Source organism: Solanum verrucosum, unplaced genomic scaffold (genome assembly GCF_900185275.1).
Source record: "Solanum verrucosum unplaced genomic scaffold, falcon-dt-bn FXZP01000279.1, whole genome shotgun sequence".
Classification (NCBI taxonomy): domain Eukaryota; kingdom Viridiplantae; phylum Streptophyta; class Magnoliopsida; order Solanales; family Solanaceae; genus Solanum; species Solanum verrucosum.
In genome coordinates, this window is record NW_026020289.1 from 971,023 (window position 1) to 982,628 (window position 11,606).

At 35.7% G+C, this 11,606-nt stretch overlaps 1 protein-coding gene across 2 annotated transcripts; it reads right to left on the reverse strand.

Annotated features, from left to right (window-relative positions):
* Positions 1-562: 562 nt before the first annotated feature.
* Positions 563-11,339, reverse strand: LOC125834334 (mitogen-activated protein kinase kinase kinase YODA-like). Of its 2 annotated transcripts, none has more exons than XM_049513487.1 (12): positions 11,041-11,339; positions 8,884-9,442; positions 7,960-8,697; positions 7,666-7,753; positions 7,487-7,549; positions 5,117-5,277; positions 4,943-5,018; positions 3,964-4,023; positions 3,759-3,866; positions 3,342-3,581; positions 1,845-1,936; positions 563-1,670 (listed from the first exon to the last, which is right to left on the reverse strand). In XM_049513487.1, the coding sequence occupies exons 2-12, from the start codon at positions 9,429-9,431 to the stop codon at positions 1,178-1,180; spliced, it is 2,667 nt and encodes an 888-aa protein (XP_049369444.1). In that variant the 5' UTR covers positions 9,432-9,442; positions 11,041-11,339; the 3' UTR covers positions 563-1,177. The 2 variants fall into 2 exon arrangements, with proteins under 2 accessions (XP_049369444.1, XP_049369443.1); XM_049513486.1 differs by having other exon boundaries at positions 8,884-9,436; positions 11,041-11,184.
* Between the last annotated feature and the right edge of the window lie 267 nt (positions 11,340-11,606).

Below are 11,606 nucleotides of genomic sequence, written 5' to 3' on the forward strand. Positions count from 1 at the left end.
CAGTTGGTTGGCTAGGTGATTGTATAGTTCCCACTGATGTGCCATTTTGGTCCAAATTCAGTCAACCGATTAGCCCTAACTTGTTCTTTCCAAGTACAAGGATGGTAATGGGCGGACAATTCAATGCTAAGTTGTACATTAATATAGCAGTAAAAGATGTTTTCTTCCAAAACATTGTATTAGCTCAACCTGAAAACCTACCAAACTTTAAAATGGCCAACTACTTGTTGATCAAAATAGTTATAAGTCATTTGGACACCTACAAAGAACTATGTGGAGATCGCCTCCACATCCTGTAACGTTCGATACATTGCTGGATATAAGCCACAAATTTAATAGGATATAAAAAGCAATGATAAAAACAAAAGTGAAAACAGATCCTTAAATATGAAGCTTAACATGGCTTGAATCCAGCAATGTGTAGAACACTAGTGGAGGTGAACTTTCACATATACTTGGAGTAGGGGATTGAAAGTAGATAGGAGACAAAGGCTTGTGCATCCAAAACAAGATCTATATAACTAAGAGACATACATCAGCTACAGCATTAAAGCAGCAGAAATACAGAAACCCAAATCTTCCACTGATTGTTCAATCAACAGTACCTGGAATATATTCCAGTTCATTTGTTTACTATACAGGAACCCCGCTTCGAAAGGGGAAAGGAAAGAAAAGAAAAAGGGATTCTTCTTGCTTTAGTTCCAGGTTTACTCTTTTCTATCTTCTATGGGACAGCATAAATATACAAGTTTGGTGCCATTAATGTCTTCATGAAGGATCAGCTATACACTGAATAACTGAAAGCCAACCTCCAAAAGCAAATGAATCATTAGTTCTTGGCTCATGTTAGTTATCAAGTCCAATCAGGCAGATGTATTTGGACAAGCCGCTATAATTTCAACAGATGCTATTAGTAACGGAGGGTCAATATATTCTCACTGGGAAGTGCTCTTCATCTTTGGAACACTAGACCCAAATAATAGGGGGAAGAAATCAGGTAGGTCAAACTGACAATAGATAATGAAGTTCTGCCAAGATGCCACTACATTTCCTAGTCTCTTCTCTTAGGAGATTCTTGTTGCACAAAACAACTTCCTTCAAACATGCTAAAAGCTGAAAGCAGATTTACACATGAAACTTTCGAAGCTCTCCATCAATAATATGTCCGATATACATTTCATATTCCACCAGTGCGACCTCCCAAGGGAGGACAAGGGTTGAGATCTACCGAAGAAATCGATTTCACATGATCCCTTAAAAGTTGCTGTGACACCCGATTGGCCAAGGCTGATTGCCCATTGCAAAGTTCTCCTGTGGCAAGCCTCCCAAACTGCTTTCCCAGGGCATCATATTCAACAGATGCCAATTCTCGGAAAGCATGAGATCCTGATGGTGACCCTCGTAAAACATCAGGATCCCAGTAAGAAGAGCCATTCATATAGGGACTATTTGGAACTGTTCTGGCCTCTTGCAAGTAAACTGACTGATTAATGTGACGAAATGGGATAGCACCATTCCCTCCAGAGATTGGTGTTGATGAGCCAGATGTGTTGAGAGGGCTGGATATAGGCGAGGGAGACATCCTCCCATTTAGGTTATGAGGTGACCTTGGAAGAGGACTACCTATTGGGGAGACAGGGCAAGATATGTTCTTCGGAATGTGGATATCACTGTACAATGAAAAATAAGTCAACAATCAGAAGTACGAATACTATTGTCATGCAGTTTTCTTTTACTCCTAAGTTATTGAGATAAATTTAATGGGAACTCCTTTCCTCTTTAAAATTTTCTCAACAACGAATCATAGGACATTTGAAAGTTTCAAGTAATCAAGAGAAGAAGACCTGCAGTGAAATTTAGATTTTGATGCTCTGGATGAGTGGATAGCGAGCCTTTCCGAATCTGGTGTAGGATTATTTCTTGCAGATCCAACGACCTAAATCAAATTCGTAATTAACACAGCAGTTAACATCAACCCAGTGCACAGATTCAAAATAAAGAAACCATGCCAGGTCAACCTATTATTTTCTTGTCATAATGATTGATTCTGTAAATTGAAAAGTTCACTTGGAATTACAATTACACACATTCACACATCGAGGGTTTTGTTGTACGTCTTTAACAGGGTTTCGGTCTTCTATTTCTAAAGCTATTCTAATGTGGGACCAATAATTATTACCTGTTTTAAGGAAGACATGGGCACTTTTGAGATCAAATCTAATGATGATTAGCAACTTGACATGAAGATGCATCTTCATTTTGCACATTCAGCACCAGGATGCTTAGACTCAATTGCTTGATGTCTATAATAGCAGCTCAAACATAATTTGTTTCTTTTTTAAAAAAAAAAAACTGAAAGAAGATGTTAAATATCACCATCTTAGGCAATTTCTCCTATGATCACTTCTTTTCTGAGGTTGGGGGTGGGGTTCTCGTTTTGCTGATATACCAACACTACCTATTCTCTCTTTAGTGAAGAAGCTAAAGACACCTCATCTCACTGATCTTACTAAATTGTGCAAAAGCATTAGCAGCAAGCAATTAAACTCAGAGAACCCAAATGGTCGACAAGTTGGAACTTCCCCTCCTGATTCGCTGTCCTGCCTAAAAGATAATAATACCTATTTATTAATCCCCAAGAATTGAAGACATTGTTAGTGTCCCTAAAAACCTTGCCTCTTTATTAACCTAACTTCTAAAAATAAGCCATAATGACCCCTAGAACCTACTAATTTGTCACAGAGCAAGATAAGCATGCAAGAGTACAATCCTAAACCTTTTTCATTGGTTATACAGAAATTATATTCACAAAACATGGAGCACTACGATGGTAATGTGAACTGTACAAGAAAATAATCCTAAACCTTGACAATACCAACATCCAAGTTACATCATCTATCAGTCCAGAGTAAGCAAACGATATTTTAAGAATTATTCTAACTAAAATATGCTAAGGTACCTTCTTGGTATGTCATTATTAATAAAATTACCTTAGCATTATAAATAGAATAAAAAAAAAAAGATTACCGTATGACTATATTAAAGACTACTAGATCAATGCCAAACATTGACACATACGAATCTGAATCAAGAACGGACTTATGAGAACATGTCGGCAGAACTCAATGATGAAAGCCTGACACTACCGAAAATGCATAATCAATCAGTTTCTTTTGCTCAACTGCTGATATTAATGATTCTTTATGGTTTTAGAACAAAAGAAGAAACCAATAAAGCCATTTACACCAAGCATCATGAGGAACAAGTATTTCCATGTTTCATAACAGAAGTTCCCCAATGTCTTATAAAAGCAAAAAGACCACGATGAACAGGTAACGTACCAGAGGTTTTATCCCATTCGCAGCAGCACATGGAAGATCGAAAGATGTAGGAAACATATTTGGCTTTTCCGGAGGGGCAGCATCTTTTACAAAAGGATGCTCCAATAGCTCAGCAGCAGTAGGACGATTTCGCGGCTCACGCTGCAAACACTTCCTCACAAAATCTTTTCCCTCATCTGAAAGCTCTTCCGGTATTGCTGGGAGTTCTTTACTATTCCCAATCTTAAACATGGCAGCAACCTTTGGGCCATATGCCATAAAACACCACATAATACAGGTCAAGGGAATGAACTAGTATTGTAAGACTTGACAGTCCAAATATTATCAAGGAAAAATATCCCATCTTCCAACAATGTTCAGCACAAAAAAAGAAGAAGTGATGCTCTAATTAAGCTGCTCTAGGCCAAAATTACTTACTCCTTCATACTGACTCCAAGGAGGCTTTGATGTAGCCATTTCTAAGACAGTGCATCCAAGGCTCCATACATCAACAGCAAGGTTGCAGCCACTAGTATGCTTTATTACCTGAGTAAATGGTAAAGAGATGCTTTTACATGTTACTATATAAGTTTTAACAGAGAGGTGCACACAAAACATTTAAATTCCTAAAGCATATTCTAACCTCAGGGGCCATCCAGTAAGGGCTTCCTTTGAAGGATAATGGACAAGATTGCCCTGTGATCTGCAAATTTGTAATTGAGCAATTAAAGACCCAGCTCCATGAAAGTACAGCTCAACATTGATGGCAAGGCTTATACAGTTCCAGGTGGAGATAATCACACCAAAGCAATCTTAATGGTAAATGGATCAACTCGTACTTTATCTTTCCAAAAGTAAGGAATTAAGTTTAATGGCACAAAGATAAAAACTACAAAAGTTTTTTAATTCATTCCGACAACGCTAGTCTCGAGTTAGAATATTAGATGTGACCTGCCATTTACAATCTTCATAGCAATTGGCATCATCTTACTAAACAGGCATTTGGACATGGCCTATGAACTTGAAATCATGATTTGAAATCATTGATTTGGGTAGAGGTGGATTTGAAGTTGAAATTTTGTCTGTACATGCTAATTTGGATTTTAAAAGTTGTAATTTTCACATAAACATGAAAACCCCAAAATTTGTGAAACGATCCTTCAAGGTCCAATTATGAAATCCTTGAAAAAATAGGATGAATCAAAATATAGCTGCTACACCAAAACTAGGTGCAAAGAACCAACCAGACTGACCTAGTGGATAAATCAGAAATACAGAAACAAAAACAACAATTGAATTTCCCCAAATATGGGTTGAGCAGGTGTGGCTGTTCGGAGAAGGAGCTGTTTTTGGGTTTGGAAAGGGAATCAGTGGTTTATGGAATAATAATTGAATTTTTAATAAATATGGGTTAGTAAAGTAAGGAGTAAAGTAGGATTGGGGAGTTAACTTTTGAGGTGAATTTGAGATTTGAAATTAGAATGTCAAGTTAAAATGGGAGTTTCATTCAAAAAGAGATAAACAAAAGCACATTTGAAATGAAAAGTTGGAATCATGATTTGAGAACACATGTCCAAACGGCACCTAAATAATGCAGTTATGCAGCCTATGCTAAATCTTACATGCTTGGCCATTCCAAAGTCTGCCAACTTTATGCGCCCATTTGGATCAACAAGAATATTTGCCCCTTTAATATCTCTGCAAAAGTGCAGCTGCTGTCAGGTATTCAATGTATACTGGCAAAGATTGCTGAAAGGGTTATATCACAAAAATAATACAACCAAAGAAAGGTTTACCTATGCACAGTGTTTTTAGCATGTAAATATGCAAGCCCTGATAAAATTTGTTGAGTGTAGCTACGGATTGCTGTTTCTCCAAACGGACCATATTCTTGTAAAAGCTTATAAATGGACCCACCAGATACATATTCCAAGTAGATATATAGTTTATCAGGAACCTGATTGAGGAAAACAAATCAGAAGAGCAAGCTAAATAGTTTATATGGGAATTTATGGACGGAAACATCTATAACTCGCATGAGAAGCCCTCTAACTATACTTTGGAGTTAGCTGTTCAGAAACAGAATAAGAAATCAATACTCTAGAACAATTTGAAGTCTGTTAACATAACTATCAGTGTTGGCATTATGGCATGTCCCTCACCAAATATATATATATAGCAGGAAAATTCAATTTTTTATTGTAAGAAAAATATAAATAGATTTTAAGAACAAAATATTCAAAGAACTTGCATATTTATTTTCATAATTGCAATTTAGGATAAAATATAATATTATTTGGATTATACATAAAATATTAAGAGGTAAAAGTGAAGTAAATATAGATAGTCGGAAAAAGAATGTATAAAGAGGAGAATAGATTAATAAATATAATCTAAGTTGCTCAGACTCGGGTGCAGATCTAGAGGTTAGATTGGATCCTTCATGATCTAAATTTTTTAGATTCGGGATACGGATACAGGTGCAGGGACTTCACTAAAAATAATTCAAATATCTAAAAAAAAATAGAGTTATATGTCTAAATTACGAGGAAAACTTACAAGGTATTCTTAGAGAAAAATTATTGATCAAGAGGAGAATATCATAAGGTGATTTAAGGAAAAGGACAGACATAAAAAAAAATAGAGTTGTATGTTACATTGATAATAAACAGGAGAAATCTAAAATTCTAATTGCATGTAATACAAAAATAACGATCATTGAAAAATATCACTAGTTATACTGATAGATTAATGAAAACTTTTCTTTATTTTATAGTTTGCACGAATTCAAAATTATAATTTAATCTAAGGTATGACACATAGTATCAAGGATAAATATAATAACAAAAAGGGAAAAGTAATTAAACATAAAAAAATTAATTGAACTTTTGAATTCAAAGTGGTTACAACTTTCAAATTTATCCTTATTAATTTCAGAAGTTGGAACCCTATTTTATCATTGCATTTTACTTTTATCATTAAAATAAGAGAAAACAACAACAAAAAAAAAGCATAAATTAAACAAAACTAACCGAAGTACACATCCCTTACCCCCATTAGTCCATTAGGCATTACCCACTAACTCACACATGCACAAATTGTATTCAAAAGCATTGAGATAAAGCCATTTATATTCAAAATCTAATCATAGCAAACCACTAATCAACGGATATATATCTTCTTCTTTTCGCTTTTACAAACAATTTTTCATTGGTTTCCTCAGTTACTTATTTTTGGGTTTAGTATTTAATTTGATGGAAAAATTCTGAAAAAAAGATTATTTATTTGCTATTTAGATTTGGATTTGTTACTTATGTTGGTCTCATGTCCTTTAGACGATTTCAAAAAGTGTTTTATTTTGCAGGAATGATATCAATATGCAAAGTGATGAGAATGATGAAAGACTTGAATATGAAAAGAGTAGGCTTTTGGTATAAAATCAAATGGTAAAAGATAATTAAAATATAGATGGTTGGGAAAAGAATGTATAAAGAGGTGAATAGATTTATAAATATAATTAAGTTTCTGATATAAATAGTTTTGATAATTAAAATTAAAACACAATTTTATATATTATATTGATAATAGAAGAGAAAATAATTTTAAATTCTTGTTGCATGTAATGTAAATAATAATCATTGAAAAATATCAATAGTTATTCTGATTTACAAAATTATAGTTTGAATGAATTCTTTTTTTGAAACCGGTAACTTGGTAGTTTGAAGTTTACAATTCAAAACTATAATTTAATTTATGGTATGACATTATTTCAATGATACAATAACAAACAAGGAAAACTAATTAAAATATCATAGTCGGGAAAAAGTAAAACGAGGGGGACAAATAGGACCTGGGGATATTTATACTTTTGCTTAATTTAAAAATAAAATAAGAAAATAATATAAAAATATTACTGATAAATTTTGACAATTGAGAAAATGTAAACAATAAAATAAAAAATCTTATATAATATTAAAAGGAGTATAGTGGACTGGAATATCAACACAAACGAGGAGCTAATATTGTCTGGGCATTGCGTGGGTACAAATACTAGTTTAAATATAAAGTTAATAGAGTGTTGGCACTATGGCATATCCCTCACCAGAAATTAAAATAAAAACTTTCAATTGAAACATTTAGAAATCAATTGACTGTTGAAAACTAACCATCTCTGAGCCATAATACTGGACAATATTTGGATGTCTTAATCGGCTCAACAATGAAATCTCCTGCAAAATAAATGAATAGAAGAGCATACTCGAGTATGAGCTCATCGGGAATATAAATCTCCAGGCAGTCCAAGAAAATAAGACGTAACAGACTGCTACTTATGTAGTAAACATACCTGTGTCAACTGCTTTGCACTTTCTTTTGACTTTGCATCATCTGAAAATAGAGTCACTTCCTTCATTGCACACATTTCTCCACTATCACTGTAAGCACACACATGGCTAAGCATTAATTTTTTTCCCTTTTTGGGGATAAGATGGCCAAGCATTAAACCATGACACAGCAATCAATCTTTGACATGTCAATGATGAGGCAATACATAAAGATTGAGTTTCTTGTTCATTTGTAAAGGCCAAACACAATGAAATAGGAAACAAAAGAAAATCAAGTGTCGATCGTATTAATGTACCTATTAAAACCAACATAAACGTGCCCGAATGTGCCTCTACCAAGCAACTTTCCTTTTTTCCAGCGAGAGCCCGGGCTAGAAAGATTCTCTGCTCTACCAGGACTTCGTGGCACTGAGGGAGATGTTGCAACTGAATTGGAATGAGAAAAGGGTGAAGAGTTGGAAATTGCTAAGGGGGGACGGGGCAAAGGATGACTTTCTGGTTTTGCATCATCTGGCCAATTAGTCTGCAGTTCAGATGCTCCGCCTCCAGCCCTGGGATGAATAGGTGTGACAGCACCACTGTGAATTCTTGAGCTAGGTCCAGGACTTGTCATCCTAGGACTAGGAATTGGAGAGTACTCGGGGCTCCCTCGACTAGGCTGCCAAAACAATTGTCCTACCATATCTCCTCCCATGGAATTATGTCCAGAATTCTGACCAGAACCTGGGCTTGAACAATGGCCAGATCCAAGTAAAGGAAGATCTGGATAAGTCTTTCCTGCCCAAAAAGTAGAACTACTAACTTGCTCACAGCCAGCAGCTCTCATTGGACTTCTGGAAGGACTTGATATAGAACTATCAGGAGCACTGCAAAGGGCACCATGAGAAGGAATTTGTATACTGGACAAGTGGCTATTTAGTGGTCGTCTCTTCGGAGATCGAGAGGAGACATGTCCACTGGGAGAAAGATTAACTGGTTCTGTTGCCTCTTTTATGCTTATTTGTCCAACAGCAGATTGATCCTTAACAGCCAACCTTCTAAACCAAAAAAGGAAAAGAAATTATATCATCCAGGGTGGTTTAGATACCAAAAGAAAGAAGCAAGCAAACAAGCTAGACAAATGAATTGTTTACAAATTAGGAAAACAATTAGATACTTAAGCAGTTACAGAATCCCTTTGTGAATACATTCCATTTAGGTGACCTTCAGCATTTGCGTACCTTGGAGGGCTACCCAAGGGAGTCCGGTTACCAGTTTCATAATCAAATGCTAGTGGACTACGTTGGCGTGAATCAGTAGGATCATCACTCTCAACAGAGCACTCACTTGAAATTGATGCAAAGACAAGTTCTCCATCAGCATCTGCAGGGTCTAGTCTGTGCCTGATGCATGCAGGCTTTGGGAGAGGCAGAAACAGGGATGACTTTGAGCTCTTCTCTACTCTGGGTTTTGCAGATTGACTGATCCCAGAGTCTGCCCGCACTACACTTGCTGATGGCAAACCTGGAAGCGGAAGTGGTTGGGCTAGAGCACTTTCAGCGAAACTTTGACATCTGGAGACATTCTTGGAAGGTGATGACGACCTTGACTGTGCTTGGGACTGAGAACCCTTCTCAGAAGCAATGTCATTGTTGTGTCTTCGAGATCCACCTGATTTACTCGGAGACTTAGCTTCAGCTGGACTCTTAAACTTACGATGCAATGAATCAATAAAACTCTCTTTGGTCGCTTTCTTCTTTGCTTTTGACTTTCCCCACCATGAAGGCATCTTTTCTGGTGCTAAAAGATATATGAAACAAATAAACAACCCACTAAAGTCTAAAACAATTCTTCAAACAATCAAGACTTACTAAATGACAACACATACGCGAAGCAGAAAAGAGAGTAATATGACCTCAGTGAGAGCTGGAGTGATAGTAGAAGTGATATATCGCTACATGTATGTCATCATCACACATTTTTTTCAATAAAAGATGGGGAAGATATTATTTAGTCAAAGACATTCCAAAATAGAGACTCGTAACAAGGTAGTAAGAAACTGAAAGAGCAGTTATGAATGATAGAATCAGTCAATAAGAGCAGTCACCTTCCTAATACAACCATGAAAAGCCAATTAAATTACTTCATTGACAACGGATACCACGGAGAATCAAAAAGTGCCCACATTGTTAAGACTCTAAATTGGCATAGCTAAAACGAGGCAGGCACGGCTTGTCTCACCTCCCTGTTGATTGGGCTAGATGATTGTTTTATCACAATTTAATATTCTGAAAAAAGATGTATGAGTGTATTTTTGGGTTTCTGTGGTGTGTGTTTGTGTGGGAGGGGGGAGTAAACTTTTGATTCCTCGTTTGCGAGATTGGTGGGAAAAAAGATTCGCAAAATGAGACCTCTCTACCTGCTTCTACTCCATTTTTACACTTTCTCTACCTTCCGTCGCAATTGATCCTTGTTCTTTAGGTAAATAACTTCAACATTCAACCACGTGCACCATTCAGCCTTTCTAGAGCATGGGTGCAGCACATACTACTTAATAAATTCTAAGAAATATGAACATAAAATAATTAGTTACTTCATTAACCACTAAGTCATACCCTTAGCGCTTACGGTGGTCGATTTAAGAACTTCCAACTCTCCCACAACAAAAAGTAAATGAGATAAACTTGACTTGGCCTTCCCTGCCCAATGATGATGATAGCAGACCCTCCCCCTCTTGCAACTTAAACACGCTTTGATGCAATTATTAGGCATAAGATTTTACCCCTAAAAAAATCCATTCAAGTATTTCCAAGATAAAATTTTCCATATCTGTATTTCAACACTGAGAAATACCAAAACTTTGAGCAGGGAAGACCAAGCCTTCGTGACATAACTGGTAAAGTACTCTTTCATTTTATTTATTTTTTACGTTTCTTTTTCTTTCGTCTTCAGAAATGACACCAAAGATAGTAACTTCTTTTAATAACAACACCGTCCTACCTGTTTGAGCACACCTCCACTAGTCCTTTCAAGTATCTATTACCTGCCACCAGCATATATACGCTGGGTACCTCTGCCAACACTAGCTCAGACTGATTGGAGAATTCACCTAGTGCAATCCATACTGGAATAGGAACCTTTATTCTCAAGGACATCACTCTAACTCCAAAATATTAGTAAATATTTTCACTTCCTTACATGCAAAAAAAAAAGAAAAAAAGTGAAGTGATCCTACTGATCTCTAATTTAGACTTCAATTTTCGATATGAATCCTAAAAACACAGCCATTTCCGCGCAGATCTAGAACACTACAAATACACCAGGTAATCACACCACATATTAAAGTACTAAAAAAACAGAAAATGAACTAAAATTAAAGAAAAATTACCAAAACTCACCTTTCAACTGATTACTTGTTGCATCGCAAGCATAAACGAGCTCGTTTCTTCGGATTTGGACTATGAATCAACTCATAATTAGCTCAAATCAAACCCTAGAAACATTAGCCTTTCTCCTCTCGCTGTCCCACACTGAGATTTCAACTGAGAGACAACAGAGGGAGATAGTAAGTTGCTGAAGAAGATGATTTCGATAAAGCTTAGAAGAGATCGCGTAAGAATGGTGAAGGATAAAAATGGGAGTGAGGAAGCTAAGTATCAAGATTGGGGAGTTGTTTTGAAGGTAAAATGAATTTACTACTACAGTCTACAGTCAAAACACGAACAGTGAATTTGTAACGTAACGTGTTCATTTTTCAAGAAATATTTAATAAACAGGAATAGTTTAATAAATGATTGGTTAAATTTATAATAAGTCCTAAAAAAAAATTAAAATGACATTTATTATGAGACGAAGAAAACATGAGGGATATTTAGTTTTGGTCAACTTTTACAAATTTTATTTTTGGGTTTATGTTATTTTTATTATAAGACATTTTTGTTTTTACACATAGAAAATTGAAAAT